Source organism: Apostichopus japonicus, chromosome 19 (assembly GCF_037975245.1).
Source record: "Apostichopus japonicus isolate 1M-3 chromosome 19, ASM3797524v1, whole genome shotgun sequence".
Classification (NCBI taxonomy): Eukaryota; Metazoa; Echinodermata; class Holothuroidea; order Aspidochirotida; family Stichopodidae; genus Apostichopus; species Apostichopus japonicus.
This window is the reverse complement of record NC_092579.1, coordinates 15,608,779-15,631,454: the sequence shown is the minus strand read 5'-3', so window position 1 is coordinate 15,631,454 and position 22,676 is coordinate 15,608,779. Positions and strand designations below refer to the sequence as shown.

The 22,676-nt window shown below is 39.8% G+C and overlaps 1 protein-coding gene across 1 annotated transcript; it reads right to left on the bottom strand.

Moving 5' to 3' along the window:
• Positions 1-919: 919 nt before the first annotated feature.
• LOC139959906 (uncharacterized) lies at positions 920-22,187 on the bottom strand. The gene is made up of 23 exons (XM_071957832.1): positions 22,080-22,187; positions 20,590-20,641; positions 20,036-20,202; positions 18,994-19,051; positions 18,224-18,409; positions 16,920-17,059; positions 16,225-16,276; positions 15,363-15,539; positions 14,604-14,777; positions 13,757-13,957; positions 12,930-13,082; positions 12,178-12,348; positions 11,660-11,833; positions 11,253-11,423; positions 10,580-10,827; positions 9,893-10,082; positions 7,001-7,126; positions 6,281-6,534; positions 5,670-5,976; positions 5,202-5,377; positions 4,309-4,441; positions 3,754-3,871; positions 920-3,378 (listed from the first exon to the last, which is right to left on the bottom strand). The coding sequence occupies exons 1-23, from the start codon at positions 22,080-22,082 to the stop codon at positions 1,554-1,556; spliced, it is 5,256 nt and encodes a 1,751-aa protein (XP_071813933.1). The 5' UTR covers positions 22,083-22,187; the 3' UTR covers positions 920-1,553.
• Positions 22,188-22,676: the final 489 nt, after the last annotated feature.

The following is a 22,676-nucleotide window of genomic DNA, read 5'->3' as shown; positions in this document are numbered from 1 at the left end:
ATAATACGCTTAAAGGGTGTGAAGACTCGCGCAAAAAGAAACGTATATTGCCGGTAATTTAACCTAGTTTCGAATGAGGTGTAACAGAAGTATTGAACACCACCATTGATCCCAGAAAATACACACACAGCTTGCTACCGTTGGTAATTAGACACTAGTGTACAGTCAGTACATACGGCTGCGGGCAATACCCACAGCACAGTTACATACAAACGATACAGCGATGAACATCTCAGGTCCAGCTAAAGATAACAATTAAGGTATCATGTTTCGTTACTGTCTGCATTTTGTAGCGACACGAACAAAACGTCACTTGTAAGCAACAGAAAGTTAACTTTTTTTAGATGGCCGCACGCGGTTTGGGGCGAGTCTTCAATGCCACAACGCGTACCGAACTTGGGGGCAGTTTCCTTATATTTCCGAAGTGAAAACGCTTGAATATTGGCATATACAATGATTGTAGGTCGCTGTTTTATATATTACAGACATAATGTGTATACGTCAGTACTTTCCACTTACCACATAACCATGGCTTGATATGTTGTCATTTTGCAGCAGTCAAAGTCTGACTAATCGTTATTTTGTATATTGAAAGTGTACCGGTATAGCTTCAGGGAAAAAGCACTAGAAAAGCCGGCAGACGGCTTAAATTCAATGTGTGACTGCGCTTGTATAGTTATCAACCATGACATCTATTAATATTTCTGCTCTCTTCCTTAACACTGAATAAATTTCAACAGGGACTCAGATCCGCTCTTCGGCATAGCGTTTGAAATGGACTGTCAAACTGATGGAATGATATGTTTCGCCTTTAAACTTGTTTCACGCTAGATAAAGATCGTTACACTACGTAAAGGGAAAGTTTTTTTAGCATAACGTTTACACATAGGTGCGATCAAACTGATGCAATGAGAAAATTTCATTTCATTGTGTTTATACCGCATTTATTTCGCATATTAATCTTTATGGAAAACAAACAACATATAAAAATAACAGCGTACTTTCATCCACTTCATTGTTTTGTAGCTTACCTATTGCTAGCTTTAACAGCGAGAAATGGCGAATGAAATATATATATATTTTGTACAATCTATAATATATATTATAATAAGTGTTTGATGTGGTGTACTAGGAACAATTTAAATTCTTCTTAACTAGCAATATATATTGGTCTTAACATGTACAAAACATGTTTTTTGCCAAAATTATAAGAATAAATTGTTGATTTAATAATTCGAAATGATCTTATTTTTTTTAAATTGTCTTCGATGTCATCGTGACTTTAATTGGAATTTGGCAATTTCTTTAATCGACAGAAGTTAATCGCAAAGAAGTAATGAATATATTGTAACACCACAAACCAAACGACGATCAAAGCCTTTCGAAAGTGTTTGAGCTTTCATTATTGGTACAAATTGCCTCAAAAGAATTGAATTCAGAATTAATCCGCAGCGATGTTTCCATAGCAGTTACTTATCGCCAGGTCATGGAATGTTATTACTTTTGTAATCGAAGTTCATCTTTCTTTTCTGACCCAGCCTGATGTTACCTTTCTAGCGATTCGTACCGTAGTTTGATTTCGATTTTGAAATCTTACCATCTGCTACTTCGTGACTGTTGTTTGTTGACATGTTTCCGTCTTCATCTTCTAAGTTAGTCAATTCTTCGCTGGAAGTTATGAAAGGAGTAAGATGACTCATATCGTAGTCACTTTTCTCATGATGCGTAAAGTTGCTGAAAAAATCCGCTGGCGGTAGCGGCGGCGGAGGAGGAATGGCGTTTGCATCTTCGTGACGATTTGTTGGAAATGGTTCAACTGGAAGAAGTGTAAGAGAATTACTTAATCTCTCTGCCAATTCCTTTACACTTGGTCTTCTTGGAGGCAAAATTTGATTTATTTGTGCTCCATTAGATGAATTCATGTTTTGATCATTCTCATTAATGTTTGGTTCATATTCTTCGTCAATGTCGGAGAACTCGTCACTTGTGAAATCTGAGAATTCGTCTTCATCTTCATCATGCGTTTTAAGATCTCCCCCAATTGCACCTGAAGGTACCCCTGTTGGTGTCGAAGAAAAGGAAACACTCTTCTTAGAGACGGTACCGGTCGTATTTGAGGGAGATGCTTCACTGAAGTCCGTATTAGTATCTTCAATCTCTCTAATGAGCATTCCTTTAAGCACCCTCTTCTTTTCCTGGTCTTGGGTGCTATCGTATAATGCGGCAACCTCTTTCATTACAGATGCCTTCTTGAGAGACATTCTCCTCCTCTCTCTTCTGGCTTCAGGGTCCAGTTGTTCATCGGAATCGGTTATCAATTCATTTATAAGAGTTGCTCGCCGATTTTGATTGACCTCTCTCTGCTTGAAGTTTTCGTAGGTACGGTTTACTTCATTTTGTAATGCTTTCGGTGCCGACTTGCTCGTCCTCCTCTCCCCTGAATTTATTTCCATTAATGGCTCATCACTTTGCATGGACATTCTCTCCCTTTCTTTAAACTGATCATATGTCTTGTCTATTTCTGCCACCAAACTACTGATGTGGTCTTTTACATTCTTCGACTTTTGGGAACGACCTTTTGTGTCTTTGATATCTTTCATCAACGACGTCCTTCGTTTGGATTTCTCCTCACGTGACTTGAACTCTTGGTAAGTACGGTCTATTTCATCGATCAATTGTTCTTTCTTTCTTGAAGAATCTTGTTTTTGTCTGAAATTTTCATATGTATGACCCACATCCTCCAGTAGAGCATTCACATGCTCCTTTACCTGTTTTGATTTTTGGGAACGACCTCTCGTCTCTTTTACCTCATTCAACAGTGATGCTCTCTTTTCTCTCCCAGATTGCTTCATTTTAAAGTCGTCGTAGGTGCCCTTGATATCGTCAAGTACCTTTGCTTTTAATGTTTCCTTTTCTCTTCGAGAGGAAGGATTGTTTTCCAGAATTTCAATATTCAACGCCCTCTTTGCTTTTGCTTTAAATTCTTTTTCTTTAAAGGTTCCATACGTTTCATTGATTTCTTTTAGAACATCTTTCTTTTTACTTTCATTCATTTTCTGGAGAAATTTGTCATAAGTCGCATTTATCTCTTGCAGATGGGATTTGTCAAGTTGTGGGAAATTTCTGGCACGTCTGACTCGATCAACGAATTGCTCGTATGTATCATCAATCTCATCCAGGAGGCCACTTGGCACGCTACCGCGTTTTGCTCTTTCCTTGGCCTTCTCAATCCTCTCAGCGAAATTGTCATAGGTCGCGTTGATCTCATCCAGCAAGGCAGGTCTCTCTTTCTTGGCGTCTGTTTTCTTCTTCCCAAGTCGACGAGGTAATCCCCAGCAACTCTCAAAGATGGTGTGAACACTACTGAGAAGTGAAAATCTGTCAAGAAAAATTTCGATTTTGAAAGGTTACTTGGGATCTTTGGAATATCATTAATTCAAAGATGTAAAGAGCTCAAGAAGTTTATTCTTGACACAACGATGCCAGTCTATTCAATTCAAACATAGGCATACCTTGACCATGTTTAGATGTGGAACAGGAGGCGGACATTTGTTAACACCTGTACATTGAATGTATATCATTTATGTCAGTTCATATTTGACATGCATGTTTGAAATGTTTATCATTTATGCACTGCGTGCACAGGGCGGATCCAGGCGAAAAAACAGGAGGAATGGGGAGGTGTGGAGGTACTCCGAAAACTAAACTTTCACTAATTGTTACCAGTGCATCCACTTTAGTTGCAAGTCTTACCGTTTCCTCAAGGACGGGATGAATGACGCAATCACAATGGCAACCACGAGCAAACCAAAGAGACTGGCAGTTGCGATAATCAACACATCGTCGACGATATCAGGATCAAAATCGTAAACTATGGAGTAAAGAGGATTGAAGCAGCAAGATGATATGCAATGTCAAGTAGCGTATGCATGAAACGTATTTACTGCATTTACCCTTTTAGCAGTTATAGTGCGGGGGGGGGGAGGGGTATCTGGATTCATAATTCAATGCGTTACTGAGAAGTAGTGTAACCAAAGGGACACAAATGTTGTTTTGTGTGTGATTGTTACATTGTGTACCTTTATCACATAAAACGACAGACGTGGATGGAGCAATTCATTGGGACAGTGGTTGGGGAGGGGTGAGGGTGGTTGTGGGGAAAATTGCCGTTGCGCATGGGAATATAAGCAGTCGTTCTCTTGTGTAAGAATATATTTCAGTCAAAGTCATCATACTAAATGCTCTAAAAAACAAAATCTACAATAAAAGGACATTAGCTCAGAAATCAACAGCCGAATATTGACTTACATTCACTATCAAATACGGAGACACCAAATGCTTGGGAAATTACGCTTCTCTCATCAAGATGAACAAGGCAAGCATAAAGACCAACACGGTCGTCATCGAGGTCGTGTAGGTGCAAATTAGATGTTAATGAATACTGAAAAGAAAAACGGAAGAAAAACTTTATATTGATTAAATACTTGGATAATCATGCATTCTGTTATGGTATTTGTTGGTATCTGTACAACATTGATACACCTGGGTTAAGTCTCACGAACGATACGTCATATGTACAACAGTGGGGCGCAGTGGATCTTAGTGAGCACAGAGAGGGCAAATGCCCCCATCACCATGATTGTGAACACCTGACAAATAATCATCTTTATCAACTAGAATGACCCTTTTTATTAATGAAAAGCACTCTTTCTTTTCAGTTTGTTTCTCATTATAAGATACCAATTTGTCATTTTGAAAGAGTCTCTTTGTTGAAAAATTATTCCTTAGTATAGGTGTTTGGTTTTAGTGAAAAATATTAAAATGAATAAAATGTTTGGTACGGAATACGCAGACAAATATTCTTGTTGGGAATCTGGAGGTAATGTTGTGGTCTCCTTCGCCTTTAATGAGGGTCACATGTCCCATTGTCCCTCAAAGTTTGTGTACTACCCCAACCCCCTCCCACTCCCGCTATTTCCAATCCCCTTTCACCTCCCTACTCCCGTCATTTTCAATCCCCTTTGGCCGTCCCACTCCCGCCAATTTCAATCTTCTTTCGCCCTACCACACCCGCCATTTTCAATCCTCGTCCGCCCTCTAACACCCGCCATTTTCAATCCTCGTCCACCCTCCCACACCCGCCATTTTTAATCCTCTTTCACCGTCCCTGTTCTGAGAGTATATGAATAAAGATGAATTACTTCGTTTTCAATCTTCATATGGTCCCCCACTTCCAATACCGCGTCACCCTTCAACCATCGTAGAGATTCTCTCGCACTTGCAGCAGCGGTTGGGTCTTGCGATGGGACCACATTTTGGTAGTTGCAACGGAGGACGACACTGCTGCCTCTTGGTTCTCTTATTTCTTGGTAGTTAGCTTGTTACAAAAAACGAGGAAAAGTTAAAAAAAAAATTGCAATACAACTTGCAAGCCATATTTCATCATTCTTGATGTGAATTTTGATGGACTACTTTCAACGATATTAAAACGTAACATAGCTTTATGCAGCAAACTGACTTCCCTTTGAAACTTGCGACACACGTCAATAATCGACTATTTTGTTTTCCTATAAAAACTCATATAGGTATGCTTATTAATTCGGATTTAATTTGCATATATTTCCAATATCAGTTCCAATGAGAAACGTTAACAAAAATTAATCATGTACCAGATAATGTGGCAAATGCAGAATTCACGGTATTGTTAGGACTCTCTATAGTATTTTCCTCCGACAGAGACATGTGACCGTTGATGATGGTAGAAAAGACATAACCACGTAAGCCTGTAGAAACACCAAGCGCCATGGTAACCACAGACATTTCCGCAAGATTTGCTCCTCCCACGGACATCGTTTTCGTGGGGCGATAAAGAGCACTTTCATACGGCGAGGAGACTTGTCCTGCTGGGCCTTTGTCGACGCGGATTTCAATAGCAGGTCCATCGATCAAAATGTCCAGGTCAACCCATTGATGTAACTGTCGATCAAAAAGAAATTGATGAATAAGACGGTTAAGTAGGGCTATAGGCCCGGTGGCCGGTGTCAACAAGGAAGCACGGGGATATATCGATAAGGAATAATGTATTCACATTTACAAAATATAACTAAGAAAACAAAGTTCAATGGGTGGACGGTTACATAATCAATGTCCCCTGGCACGATCTGGTTGTCGACGGAATGCAGTTAACGTACCTAACTAATACGGCACCTGAGAAGATTTATTTTACTCATTATGAAATGTTTTGCATGAAAACGTAGGTTTGAAAAAGGCATCTATTTACCGGGATAACTCCGCCATTGGTTTCGAGAAGATCACCTCCGAAGTCAATGTTGAGCACCGGCACACAGTTCCTTATTGACACCGCAAAGTAGGACGCTGGCTCTTCTCCAACGTTGTACAAAAGCAACCCATTCTCATCGAGAAGTTTCACCTTGACCTCGATGACTATAGGTGGCAGTGGAAACATGTACTCAACATGAACAGGTACGGTCAAGTAAGAGGAACCTCTCAAAGTGGTTAGCTGAGATTCCACATCTGCATAAGATGATGAGAAAAAAGTACAATAAACACAGGAAAAGCACAATTCGATTTTATTTCTAGCAAGACAACTCATGTTAGTGCGTCATGATTACGGAACACAATATCGTTATAGGCCTATTCATTTATGTCAAGCTGTCTTACCGGAGAGACTGTACCCTAACACAAAAGCTGCTAAAAATACTAGAACGGCCATAAGATTTCAAACAGATACTACACCTATTACAGTATTGGCATTTAATCATAATTTTGTGACAATGTTTGTGTCTAGAATGCGTTATCACATTTAAAGAGCAAGGCATTCTCTTACTGTACTTTGATGCCGTCAAGCGATGCTACTTTTTGGTTGTTATGCATCATTCATTTAAAATGTTTCAAGACAACATATACCTTGATACATGAAGGGATCATCGATGGGGTCATGATAGATTAAGTTATATAAGGAAAAACGATCCTCGCATACCTGCTGGCTCTTCGCCGACGTTCAAAGTCACGTATGGTAAGCCGACACCATTCCACTCTCCAATCTGCGAGGAAAGTCTTAGTTCCCGATAGTTCATCCTTACGTTACTGATCTTCCCATTGAAACCTGTCAACAACAACAACAACAATAACATGAATGTAAAGAACAGCTCACGGTAACATGAGATCTGTATTATGACGTACTGCGTATTAAAACGTATAAACGAATAACCCTCCAGCTTGTTGAAGTTCATTGTCGGACCGACTGGTTGTCCGTGTACATCATCATGGATACGAGTACAAGACCGCGTCGTCTGAATACTATTACAGGTTTGAGGGTATGAACTTAGTCTTCAGGCGCGTATCCAGGATTTTCAAACCCGGGGGGCGCGAATTACTATCTAAGCGGAGCGCCACCATCGGTTGGCGCGCAGCGTACAAGAAAATTTCTTATTTTGATACCCCCCAGATCACCGGAAACGGCACTTCTCGGGCTTGAAATGACCAACCAGATGTACACTTTTTTGCCTGAGAACCAAGTATTTCCTAATAGTTGTTTTTTTTCCATCCATAACCTTTTTGAAGATTGTCAACCCGGCACACATCATGTTCGACCTGATCGCATCTCCTGTGGGTCTTTGCTTTTGTAGGTGATTCTACGTCGCGGCCCACAATACCCGTCAACCCCACTTTTCAAGGTTTTAAGCCCCATATTTGTTGAGAATTTGAAAATTCACATTTCTCGTGAATAAACTCACTTCAAAACATACCCATAATGTTGTACAAAATTTCATCTATGGACAACCAATATAGAAAAACTTCCTTCAACCCCTAACAGACCGGTCAAAATTGCACGAGTAGAGGGAAGTCTGATGCAGAATGTTGGTCAGAAATTTTCTAAAATTCAGACACAGTTAATTTATTGGTGTAGAAATATTAAAACCTCTTATAACGGCTATTATAAAACTTGGTTGAAGGAAATGAAAAAATAGCAGATATTTCCGAAACCGAACACTATACACATAGGCGTAGGAGGCGCGGCGGAATTGGCGGAGCTAGGGGTATTGGTCAGGAGGGGCGAGAATGGTCTGTAGGGGCGCTTTCAACACTATCTAAGCGGAGCGCCACCACTGGTTGGCGCGTAGCGTACAGAAAATTTTTGAGTAAAGATACTCCCTAGATCGCCGGAAATGACGCTTTCCGGGCCTGGCTAATTTGCAGATAAACGAAGAATAAATAGGTGTCATCTCCAAATTACACCAACAAAATGTGACAAATGTCAATAAGTAGATGAGAGCGCAATGAAAAAGTCAATAATCTAGAATAAGTAAAAAGTGGTAAAGAGCTGAAAAACGCGCCAGCAGTCCATTTGAGTCCGTCAGGGGGGGGGGGGGCATGCGCCCCTGACCGTATGGACGCTCCGCCACTGCGCGGCGGGGTGCAGCCCCTAATTCGCCATTACTAAAATAAAAGAGAGTTTTGACATAATTGGACCTCCATGCTTTTGATACATCTACATGAGACATGTCGTTGTTTACATTAGCATCCCGCGGTATACTGCGCAATTTGAACGGACCGTACGGTACATGATGGCATGCGATGTAATGTTGGATGCTTGCTTATATGATATCGACATTGACGCGTTGAACGCGCGCTTCGCGCGCGAAAATTTTTGGTTATTTTTTCAGGCAAGTCGGACAGTTTTGAGGCTTTTCATCATGGAACGCCATTTTCATGCTCACTGATATGATTGGATATCTGCTGTTTGCGTTTCAAATTCGAACAGGCGCGTAGCGAGGAATTTGCCAAGGGAGGGGCGAAGCCTGTAGGCAAATTATCTCAGCGTAGCGCCACCATAGGTTGGCGCGAAGCGTACAAGAAAATTTTGGCCGAAAATGCCTCCCAGATCGCTGGAAATGGCACTACCCAGGACCATTTGTTAGCGCGAAGCGTGCAAGAAAATTTTGGCCGAAAATGTCTCCCAGATCGCTGGAAATGACACTTCCCAGGCCTTGTAAGTTGCATCTAAGCACTTTCTATTTTGAAATTACTTAGCGATATCATTTAAAAAAATGCTGAATGGGGGGGGGGGGCGGGCGGTCGCCCCCATTCCAAAAATCGTCATGTTCCCCGACGACACGGTCGAGTTCGAGACCAGCCACAGTTGGTTTCATAGCACAATTCTACACACGCGTTATGATAGACCATATATAGTATATATATATAGATCATTAGTGAGAGAGGAAAATGGAAACGTCAAAAAATGGAGTTGTCGGTGTAAGGGGTAGGGTGAGTCACACTTTTACGAAATCATTGATCCGTCACTGGCTACCCTTCAGCGCTGTAATGATGTCACTGTTCCTCTTTCTCTTCCCGGTGTCTTCGCGTTTTTCTTTTACTCCCTCCTTTTCTCCTTTTTCTCTCTTTCTTCTTTTTCTTTTCTCTTCCTTCCTCTCCTCCTCTTCTTTTTTCCCCTCTTTTTTCCTTTTTTCTTCTCTTTTTTTTCTCTCCTCTTTTTCTTACCCGGGGGGCGCGCGCCCCCAACGCCCCCCCCCCCTGGATACGCACCTGGTCTTGCACTTATCTTCATTCTACATTTCCAAAATACCCGGAATACTTCATAAGGTTTACAACGAGTTAAGATTAATCTGCTAGATTAGGAGTACGACTCACTGTAATTTTCGTGTGTTATACCGTTCAAACAGAATGTCAATGATACTCTCAATCAGGGGTGCAATAAATTCACATTCACCTGTGACCTCACTTTGCATATAAATATATACATATATATTCATGTGAAGGAAGCTGGGTTGGATGTTGTGTGTTTGTTATCGACTAGTTCTTTGAATAACCGATTTTCAACCAAAAAATCTTCTTAGAGGAATATCCTTACCGCCAACAATTGGACCTGGAATATCATTTAGGAGATGTGATAGAGCGCCACCGACATGAAGTGGAACGTCCCAGTCTACGTCATATGGTACATCTTTTGTGAATTTCGTTGTATTGGTTACACCGTCATTAATGCGTAGCCACGCCTGGTTACAGGATAATCCAACCTCGACGTGGTTCCATTTAGACAGCTGGGTTGGTAACAAAAACAAAACAGTAAACCTCATGAAAGATTAAACACTTACATGAAATATATTTATCCCATATCCGGAAATTTCATCGAGTACATTTTGTGGATCTGCATTCCTTTAGATGTGTAACAACGTTTCAAGACAACATTAAAACGTCTTTACCAGTTCTTCTGACGGTCTGTAGTGAAATGATATACCCTATCTTCGTGCAGCAGGTCTTACGAAAATGGACACGTGACATTATTTGGTCAGTAAAAAAAAAAGTGACATGCGATGCATTGGCAACCTGTAATCTGGAAATTTACTATCACAAGTCAGTCATATATGTACACTCCCAAAAGAATGCTTATTTTAATGATTTCCTTTGGTGTATGATTCCTCGCGTTGCATGTAAAAGGGTTTAGAAATACCTTCCCAGGGCCGACGGCGCACTTTGCTCGCCTGCGTTCTACACTTATTGAGTATAATTACAGAGAGAAAATAAAGGAACATCTCACCTCAAAAATACCAGATTCAACATTTACTTCTGCATCTGCTACTTTGGCGTTTAGAAAGACTCGATTCTGGAAAAACTTTACAACTAAGAACACATCATTTGATTCCTCTTCACGTTTCAAGAGGAGAAGACCATCAGCTGAGGTTGGGAAGAAACTGACGAAGAGGAGCACGTGCTTTGTTGGTCTCGCAAACCGACGGTATGAAATGAAAGATGTGCCGTCGAAATGATACACTGAGATCGGGTGAGCTGAAAAAAAGGAATATTTTGAATTTCTTAACACTACATCACGTTTATGAATAACCATGCATTCCACGTCAATCTTGACACCCCCTCCCTCCCCTTCCACCCCATTCTATGCCTTTCCATGACCAGCAAAGCAACTACGATATTCCCAAGAGCCTATATGGCATATTGTAGTAAGACTATTCAAGACTATATCGATCAAGAGAATATTCGTCAACCGATAAGTTTGCGACAAACTTAGCTTATTTTTTCATTTCTATTGTCCATAACTAGGTGGACAAAATTCATCGCAAATTTTCGGAAAATGACAAATTATGAAGAAACTATTGGTCAGTCCAACATACTGTTAATATCCGCGTGCGTATGTACATAGCAGTCATAACATTCTATACGTGAAATTAATTGTACTAAATTTCTTTAGCGCTTACATTGGCAAGGCGTATTAGAACAGTGCTCTATTTCGGTACCAAGTCCCTCGCAAGCCAAACCGTTCCCCTCTGGTGATGGATCCGAACAGGTTCGATCTCTGGCTTTTACTCCATTGCCACAACTTTCGGTACACTCATTCCACTCGGACCATGCGGCCCAGTTACCATCCACTAGAAAGAAAAGACAAAATATTTCACCCACTGTATTCCAGCAATTATGTAAATAGGGTAATTATGCAGGGTAAACCTACGCAAAAACAACATTGAGTCTGGTTTCTGTAATAATGTACTGTATTATACTGGTATGTTATCCAGCCATGATGTAAACATGGTAATTATATAGGATATGCCTACGTGAAAAAACAACATGATTTAGTTTCTGGGAGACTTTAAAAGCGGATCCTCACCTGAACATTGCTGATAATTGCACACGCTCACTTGTTCGAATTCTCCTCCACATCTTTCTTGTGATATGGTCTCACCGTTAAGTGTACATTCACGAGACCGCTGCATGGTACCACCACCACACTCCTCACTACATACACTCCATGACCCCCAAACATCCCAGCCAGTTAAGTTTCCTGTAAGGGAAGTGAAGAGAATTTAAGAAGAATAAGTGAGTAAGCTATACATACAAAGTCAGATGCAATGATTAAATCATAATTATGTAGGCCGCAAGAAGAAGCCATCGTCCGGTCATCGTAAATGTTGATATATCTTTCACTGATCTCTATCAAGCGTAATGAATCTCTGAAGGCCCCCTGAAGTCAACCCTCCCCTGCCCTTCTCCGCGCCCCTTCCTTCCCCCTCATATATTTCATATGAAGCATTTGGCCCTTGTCATGTTCTCTATACGATGTGTATATAGTTGGTCTAATTTGATTCCGTATTTCATCGTAGTTTAGTTTTTGGTCATCAAACTTACTCGGGCATTGCATTCGCTCACACGTCTGAATTTGATGAGATTTGCCTTCACATGGGTTCCCATCATATTGAGGGTAAGGGTTGTTACAGATGCGGTGTCTGTCAGAGGTTCCTGCTCCGCATGTCACAGAACAAGGTGACCACTCAGACCATTCCGACCACCCGCCGTCCACTTTAAAGAGGAAAGATTGTTCGTGAATGTGTGTCTTGTGTTTTGATTGAGTTCCACTGAATTCATAATGACAGTAAAGAGACCATAAATGGTTAAAGGTCTTTGTATAGTTAAACTATCATGGTTGAAATAAAGGAAAGAGTAGAAATCAATAAATTCATAGTATCGGTTTACACGACGACGTCCCCTGACCTCACCCACTCCTATAGGTCATCGTCCGCTTCTTAGTCCTTCCTGGATCTACTTCTGAGAGCTTAAGCAACTGGTTCAAGATTGTTGAGTCACCATTCATGCGCACTCCGTCCTTTTATTTACAATCTACTTCTTCCTTCACACCCCACCCGACCCACCCCATCTTCCCATCCTAGCCCTACCCAACCTCTTATTTTACCCTACCCTTACACCCTACCGTACCCTGACACCTTACATTTGGCAATGAATAAATACTTTCCATGCAACATAAACTGCATCTGTCGGCAATGCTTGTTCAAGTTCGTAGTGCACTTGAAGTGAGGAGATATGTAAGAGCGGATGTCAGTATATACATAGCTGTATAATACATGTATAAATTCATTACTCACATGGACAAGGTGTGTCGCTGTTACACCCTTCCATGTCGTGGAGTGAACCATAGCAATGACCTTCTGCTCCCCCTTCGCAATAGCGGTGACGCATCCGAAACCCTCCTTTGCAGGGAGAACTGCATTGAGACCACTTGCTCCATTCACTTTTTTCTGATTATAAAGAACAAGAATACAGTGGACTTGTTCACTTCTAAATGAAACTTTAAAATGTGCAACGAATGAAAATTTATCCAAAAAGCAAAAGCGCGCGAGCACAAACACACATTCATGGGGGTAGATAGTTTTTCTGAGGTGGGGAGGGGGGGGGGCGGGAACGAAACTAGTCGGATCAATCGAAGATGACGTCACATGGGAAGCAGAATGACGTCATATTACAACATATTCGTCGCTGTTGTCAATACCCGGATGTCCAGACTGTCATCAAGAGTCCCCGTCACATCAACAGTACTCGTGAGACATCAGACGATATTGTCAGTACTGAATATTGCGACTTACCTGTTTCTCCTTACACGTGGAGTGATTTTTATGTTGATTATTTTTTTTCATTAGAGGCCTGAAGAAAGAGGGTGGGGATATTTTACCACAGCTCAAAAGGTGGGGACATGTCCCCCGTCCCCCACGGGTTTTACGCCCATGCACAAATTTAACCGAAATGTCTCTATGCAGTCTCTAAATGTCTAAAATAAAAACAGAGGGCGTTATAGACAACAATTTGGACTTGAATATATATATATATATATATATATATATATATATATATATAAATCAAAACAATGCAGGGGAAACTTAAATTCACAAGTCTTCGTCTTAAAAAAATGTCTTACTTTGAAGAACTGTTTCCTCGTCTTCACAGAAGTCTTCCCAATGTCTACATTCCTCTCTCTCGTAACCTTCTCCTTCACAGTCATTATCCTCTCCTCCTATCGGGGTTGGGTTATTACATTCTCGCAGACGATAACGTGTACCATTACCGCACAGGGCTGTACACACCGTCCAATCGTTCCAGTCAGCCCATTCACCTTTCCCTTTTGACACAAATAACAAGAGTATAATAACCGTAGCGGATCCAGGAATTTTGGAGAAGTTGGTGTGTGTAAGGTTGCGGGGGATGGGGCCGTGGGGGGGGGGGTGCCTGACCCTCCTTCCCTGGATCAACCACGGATAGTACAGAGAGAAGTATAAAAACTGACTGGTCTTTTCTTCACTATAACACTAGAAAACTGGTACAGACAGGCTACTATTGTTTTAAATCACATTGACCTTTGCCTTTGTTGAAAAATGACAAAACTTGCACAACAGCAGAACAGTATTTACTAAGCTAAAGCGCTTGAAATTTGTCTACGGGAGTAGGACAGACTCATGCAATATTATTCCGATTCGTTCGATTACGGCTGATGTGTAGGGTCCCAACTCGTTCATGCTTAACGATATGACGTCATAAACAGTCAAAACAACGACTAACGCAGAACAAAATCGACAAGTTAAATGTAAAACATCCAAATATATCGGTCATTGTAACCCAAAATGGCTTATACCTTTCCAATGGAAGATTGAACCATCTATGTATCATTAAGTCGGTAATCGGCCTACATTGGAACTCAATTTTCTTTGTCTTAATTTGAAAAAGTGGGAGGGTAGGGGAGGGGGTGGATGTAATTTCATATTACTTACTATCACACGGTTCGAGAGAACACGGTGCAGTCCGCACCAGGCTGGCCACTTTCTCTCCTTTTAATATATCACATGTCTCAGCACCATGACAGGTCCTGGTAGATCTAATCTCCCCTTCGCCACATGTGACTGGACACTCGGTCCACTGTGACCATGAGGATAACATAACACCGACTGTGAGGAAGCAAAGAAAATCAAAACAGGTTTCGTTCCTCTCTTTAGCAAGTTATCAATCAGTTATCAAACATAATGGCAATGGTTGTTAAATTTTCTCCATTCTTTTTTTGTTTTTTGTTTTATCTTTATTTCTGCTTTGTCATTATTCCTTGTTTTTTTTAAGAGGGGTTGATTATTAAACGCCTTACATATTCAGGTTTCCCATACCTCCTTCTAATTATGTATATAAACAATTGTATCATTTATGTTGTGTGGTAATAAACTGTAACTCTTTATTAAACCCCTAGTCCTGCTAAGAGGAGCACGCTGTCCCAATGTCCCCCTCTTTGGTAGGTTACCACAAGCCCCCACGAAGCCTCGTGTGGTATATGTATTGCTCTTAGGTCATCCTAAGTTCTTGACTCGTTTTAACCATTTTTAGGATATATATAAAAAAAATATAAAAAATAAACTAAGATGATCATACTGTTTTAGAAAAGAAGAAAGACCAGATAATTAGCTGCACCTATGTACTCCTATTGTCCTTACCCATGTAATCATGACAGTTTATGATAAAACTAATAATATTAAAACGTTGCTCACTTATGTTAGCGCAGCTATGGTCGAAACAATCACCCTCTTCGACCGCCGAGCCTTCACAATCGGCGCCTCCACTTCGAGGTTCTGGGTTGCTACATTGTCTTCGTCGGAATGATTTACCCTCACCACAGTGACTAGAACATTCACTCCATTCAGTCCATTCATTCCATCCACCGTCCACTGAAATAAAAAATATATAAGCTTACTCGCTTAGTTATGTCATTTAAAAAACTTAACAAGGCAGAGATGTGTGATTAGTGTTAGTCTATTGTACATACTACATATTCAAATAGATAAGAGACGAAACACCCCAGTTGGCACAATGTTTCTCTATATACTGTCCTTTGTGTCCCGCTTCAAAGCACTTGTACTGAGAGTATGAGCAGTATGAATATCTTTTTTTCAATTAGGGTCCGGAACTGTTCATATGCTGTCAGTACGAACGCATTGAAGCATGATATACGATGACAGTTTAGAGTGGTAATGGCATTTGAAATTTGTCACAACTGAACTGGCTGGACGAAAACAATTTATGCAAATGAGAAAAGGTATGAAATGTCAAAACTTTTAAGAAATATATAAAGTGTAGAGAAAGTTATAAAGAAATATAAAACATTACGGGTAATACAAAAAAAAAGTACGGATGTGAATCCCATAGACAGTCAAACCAATTAAAAATATATGGATATATGGATAAAAGTATAAACTTAGGGTTAAACGACTAAAATCATACAACTTAAAGCTGCTTATCATCCAAGAAACATATCAAATGCAAGTATACATGCAGCAAAACTTTAGTACTTAAGTAATTTAAGCCAGAGACGTTTCTATCATTAATATACAAGTTGACTATTTCATTGCTTACCCGGGCAACCACGAAGATGTTTCATACACTGCAAATTACTCCAGTATTCCTCCTATTGATAGAGAAAAAAAGCATTCATGGTTTCTTCGGTATAGGAGTTGCTTATTTGATCGAAAAATCACTTTTACAAGTTTTATTTTGTGAAATTGACGGAGAAGCTATTTTATATTATTTCCTTAGTTTCGCAAGATACACTATGAGCGTCAATACTACCACACCCCACCCGCAATCCCCGCTGACCCCCCCTCCCCCGCACTACCAAGTCATAGCCTCATCAACACTATGCAAGACAGCCGGTTTGCTACTACAGTGTCAAAGTAACATATATGTTTTGCGGAAATTCGATGATGTACAGGATGCGTATTTCTAATCTGAACGAGGCGTTGACAAACGTATCACATGATTGGTCACAATAACAACGCGTCATACAGACAGATGTTACTACGGCCCTTGTGGGTTGTCATGTCGGTAATAGAAAGTGCGTAGGGCAAGGAAATAATTCCCTAAAAGTATAATCTACATTTACGGGAACGAGTAAGAACGTATATATGGGGATGTATAGGCAAGTACAAGACCTATAGATTCGTATATAGCTGTTGATGATAATTGTGTTAGTCTATGTTAAATATCTTCTGTCATAAATGGTAAATATTTTGAATTGTTCAGGAGAGTTAATGGATGAGAAGTTAACGTACAGTAAGATGAGATGGAGTAATGGCACCAGCTACTTGCTCATAGCTACATCTAGACCTGATACACATCATTTCCAATTCAGGTTCCTGTCTATGGAACGACTGTAAGACAAGATTCGCTCTGTCTACGGCGTTAGTCGTATCTGGAAGAGAAAATATGTATACATTTCGTTTGTAAACTCCGTAAAACATTGACCGAACGAAACCTTGAGAATTTGTTCTCAGTCATTACCATTTCTCACCTTTTTTTTTCGTGGTCACACTTTTTTTGGTTTTGGTAAAGTCATTCAAAATAAATCCATGAACATGGGAAACCCAAACTTTATATCACCCAGACAATATCAGCACAGACCCTCAGTTACATCGCTACTATAACGATATGATCTAGACGATGATTTATCAAGAGCGTGTGTTCCATGCATTATTACATAACACGATTCCGTGGTTACTTGCATTGCGCGCATTAACTGTTGTATTTCTAACTTCCATATCTTTAGATAGTTTGACAGGTAGACCACCGTGACCTAGTTTACGATACTCGTGCGGTACGTCGGCTTAAAGGGTGTGAAGACTCGCGCAAAAGAAACGTCTAATGCCGGTAATCTGACCTAGATTCGAATGAGGTGTAACAGAAGTGTTAGACACCACCATCGATCCCAGAAAATACGCACACAGCTTGCTACCTTCGGTAATTAGACACTAGTGTACAGTCAGTTGATACAGCTGCGGTCTATACCCACAACACAGTGTTCATAGCAGCGATGGACATCTCAGGTCTAGATAAAATATAACAAGGTATCACGTTTCATTACTGTCTGCATTTTGTAGCGACAAGCAGAAAACTTCACTCGCAAGCAACGGAAAGTTAACTTTTTCAGAGCGCAGCACGCGGTTTGGGGCGAGTCTTCAGTGCCTATAATTTGCCGTTCCTACCATGTATAATAAAGTGTGACAGGATACAACACATAACATACGATGAAAAGATTAAGGTTCACACAACATGCGACAAATTTATGTGGTAAAGGCACCATTGTGGTGTCGCCCCCTCCTTTCAATTTCGAGAAATCAGCTGTCGTCACCAACCCGTAGCAACTGCCTTCCACGCGTCCTGTTTTTTCCCCGGGACGCCGGTGTATGAAGGGGCATAAAGATGAACTTTATAACCTCTCAATATATATTTGGTAGGGTACGTACTGATTGTGATGTCAGTTAAAGTATTACATACCTATAATTAGCATATTTGAGGTACGGTAAAGAATCCGACATAGCCTAAATAATATACAATTGATAAAATAATTTCAACTTACCTACACCTTCAACTTTGCACTCAGCGAGCGAATCGCAGTTGGTAACTTGAGAGGCTAGTCCATTGCAAGTAAAACCTCCTCTTAGGGGTGCGGGCTGGGTGCAGTTCCGAAATCTTGTCGCAAGACTTACACCACAGCCGTGCTTACATGTACCCCATGGACCCCAGCTACTCCAACCACCATCGACTAAAATAGCAAGTGAAATGCCGAAGAACTTGATAAATTACGAAACAAATATGATAAGTTAGCAGATAAATGCCAACTTACCTTTTAGCGTTAAACATTAGTCTGTTGTGAAGAATTACCCATCTTGCATTATTTGTTAAAAGAAGATTATGTTGATTTTAAAATGTTAAAATTCTACATGAATCTCTAAAGAAACTATTCTGTACATACTCTAAAACGAATAATAAAAAGTAAATATTATTTGTTGTCAAATTGTAATGCAAAGTTTCGCATATATATAAATCGATTTTCCTTTCAATATAATTTTCTTCCAATCTATGGTAATAAAACATGCATTCATTCTAATAAAAAGTGTACTTTTTTTAATTTAAAAAGTGACTTATTCTTGAAACAAATAGTACTGGTAATGTGCTGTTGTGTGGAGAAAACATTCAAATGCTGTAACTCGTGGTACGGATTGCACATTATGATCCACTCCCCTTTCTATACTTATTTGAGTATTTATAATTGCTTTAACTTCTTTTTCTCTCACAACAGTTATTGATAAGTAACCAAAATGTCATTAAAAATTTTTCATAACAAACCTGGACAATCGTCTTGTTTCTTGCTAAGAGCACACTTATAGCTGTACCAAAATCTCTCCTTCGGAAAAGAAAGGTAAACACAAGTTGTCATAATAATTGATATAAAATGAGTGTTGATGAATTTTGCAAGAGGAAAGTCTAGTATCATTGAAAACTCGATGATTTTATAACCAGCTGGAGTGGTGAAATTTTCAAGAAAATTATTACGACCGCAATTCTTGAGTTGATATCAGATAATGCGAGTATCGATGGCAGGAATGACGGAACCGCTATTTCTCGAAATCAAATGAAGGAGGGGGGGGTAGGGGAGTTCCGACTATCGAGCACCCCCTCCTATTAGCAGACTTTCCAACATTGAGGAAAATTTCTGAGTGTGATCAGCGGCAGTGGGGGAGGGGTCTAAGGGGAGGGGGTGCCCCCTCCCCTTTGGAAAATTGTTCGTATTTTTGACTGCCTAGATGCAAAATGGTGCATTCTTTTTCAGTTTCTCTGAGTAATTTTATATTGAGAATTTCATCATCATATATATATTATTGAACTCAACAAGCATGACAATTCTCAACAAAGACTTTTCTTGAATCGATGAAAGTAATCACTTGCTAACATAATTGAATATTTATATCAGAAATTGAAGCGCACTTCTCAATCTCTAGTACCAACACTTCTCCCACCCAGTGTTTTCCTCCACCACCATGGCAAACGCACTACTCTTGTAAGTGTAAGTACTCAAAGTTGCTTTGTGTTGTAGAGGTATGTAGCCTTATTAGCATCTTTCAGGACGGTTTTTCGGAGATTGTTTGTGGATTGCGTGTGATAAAGTGCACATAGCGTGTGAGCGTGTGAAGGGCTGGAAATGCGTGTGTCACACGCCAAATGCATGTGAGTTGGAATGTCTGTATTAGTACAAAAACAATCCAAGAAGAGACAATATGTAGCTACCGGACACTAATGCCTTTGTGCCTTTCTTTAAATTATTGCCTCCTCCCACCTCCCCCAGGTCCGCTTGTCACCATACCCCCCCCCCCCCCAATTGATGACTCACCTCACTACTCGCCTTGGCATGTTCAGAAGACCACACGAATGAACTGACATCTTCTCGCGAGCAAACGCCTCTTTGAAAACATGTTTCCGCAAATCTCTCTCGTTCTCCAGGTTTTAGAAGGAGCAACTGATCGGCGATAGAAGAAACAGCTGTCGAGGATAACCCAACTGGAGAAAAAAGAAGCAATTATTACGTTATTAAAGTCAATATTAAAGTCGAAAATATGGAATGCATAAAATGCAAGTAACATATATGGTATATAATAATTGGAATTAATTTCACCTTAAGCTGAAGCCTTACTTTAGTGAAATTAATTCTACATAAGAAGAATAAAGAGGTAAATCTTAAAACGGCTGGCCAAAGTGACTGGTGATATATTCCTTGATACCGTCATATATTTAAGGGGAATGGGTGGGTTCAGTTGCTCGGTGTTTTCTTGCCCAGGTTCGATCTTGTGTGGTTTTTCTTAACAGTTTGCCCCTTAAGTGTTACAGATGTATACATGCCAATGATGCCATATAATTATGTATTTCCTTCGTCAAGGAAATGCTTACCTTTCCAACAAGTTTGAAGTAAAACCACCAGAGCATAAAATCGCAAGGCATCCTTTGTGTCGAAAAGAGAAAGATAATAAATTGACACACGAGCATGCTGGCCTCAATTTGATAGGTTATATTAAATTCATTGTCCTGTAATGGCTTGACAAGAGAAAGATGTATTCGAAAATTTGATAGAATTACACTTGTATCGACATTTTTTATTTTAACTACGGACAAAGAAAACAGACGTTCAAGCAGTGGGTAGGATCTATGGCTATATTAACAATTCATCTCCGTTCTTTCATAACGCTCAAGTACTGGCAATAAATGTTTATACTTTTAAAGAATCTAAGTTTATAAAGCTATCTGACTCAGGGTAGTAAATTTTCGAATAGTTCGAAATTTGCAAAAAAAATTATTTTCGATTTACACTTTCATCTTTGTAAAATTCGACTCCTTTTTAATGATAATAATGATACCGCAAGAATACCTTATGTAAATATGCAGTACACGGTTATAGGTTGTTGGAAGTTATATTGGAGCTCCATTGATGTAAAAAAAATGTTTCGATACAACAAACAACTTCCTGTATTAGACCAAAGGCCAGTGATTATGTCCAAAATTTATTACTTAAATTACTTTCAATTTACCAATATTTCCAGATTTCATGTAAAAACATCGCTAACTTTCAGTGACATAGATAACAGTCAAAAGAAAACTCGTAGGCTAGGCCTAATCACCTTCTGGCCTCTAGCCTATAATTTCAAACAGTTGGTATTCAAGCTATTTGCAGCCTGGTGACAATATCAACCATACCAAATCCCTTATATATAGGCCTAATACTTTGATTATAGCCTCTTCGTATGCATAATTTTGTACTGTAACGTATGTATCCGTAACGAGTAATCTATATATCAATCTATATATCAATCTATATATCAAGGAGTGTTAGTTCAGTGGTTAACGCCGGTGCCTTCCAATCATAAGGTCCCCGGTTCGAGTCACTCCAAGATTAATGTATGTCGTCCAGTTTAAGAGTTGTTGACAATTCATAATCATGGACGTTAAATATGAATGTAAGAGACTGACTTCGGTCAGCTTGCGGGTTTGATAAGCTAATGAGGCTTCTTCGCGAGTTCCTGCTTGCAGGAGGATCTGAAATACATACATATATTCCCAGATAGATCACATAATAACAAATTAGACCCCATAGTAATAATAAGCTTTGGAATATAACTAGATAAGGAATTATAAAAAGTATCACAGGAAAACGTGATGACTTATGCATGACAATAACCTAATAGGCTATACTCCACCTTTAACGTTAAGCATGTAGGCAAGCCAAATGTTCGCGCTAACTGTAAACTTAAGTGACATGGCTTAAAATAGGGATCGGGATTAGCCTAGGCCAATATTTCAATAACAAATATTTGAAATTCAAACACGATTTGACGGATAATCTTTGGAAACACAAAGAAATAAGGCAAACCGGAGTCGTAACTTACCATTGCAGTTAGGTATAACCAGGAATTATAATTCCAGACCTTTCAAATCGCATACGGTGTTGAACGTACAGACGTGTTACTGGCTTGAAAAACAATTTCATTAATACGTTCCACGCGAGTTTACTTTCGAAAACTAACAACTGTTGCCAAGAGGTGTTTATTACGAAACTTTCCAGGGGCGCGTGTTTCTGTTGCAAATTTCACAAAGCTCACAACATCTTATTCCAGCATTTCATTGCGTAAAACGACGCGCGCAGTCCTACGCGAGCTACTCGCAAGTTATTGCTCTGCGCTATTACGTCATCGTTACCATCCAAATGATGACGCGTTGTCTCATTTTGTATGTTGACTGTGTGGTAGGACGGAAGAGTGTGTATGCCGTATGTTAGGAATATTTTTCATGCATTGCTGATAAGGTATAGGCGTAACTGCAAATAAATTGGGATATTCTGGAATTAATCTCCGTCCATTCTTTCCTTCATCCCTATATAATCATAGAAACACTAATTATCAGCCATTATATTTATTAAATCAACCTTAAAAAATCGTGCCTGAGTGCATCCTACTCTTACAGTTCCTTTTCTGCATTATGAAAAT

Coding starts and splice junctions, on each gene's coding strand:
- LOC139959906 (XM_071957832.1), bottom strand. Junction 13,958..14,603: donor TTCTCTCGAACCGTGTGATA/GTAAGTAATATG, acceptor TTGTGTCAAAAG/GGAAAGGTGAATGGGCTGAC. Junction 11,834..12,177: donor TGAGCGAATGCAATGCCCGA/GTAAGTTTGATG, acceptor CTTCCCTTACAG/GAAACTTAACTGGCTGGGAT.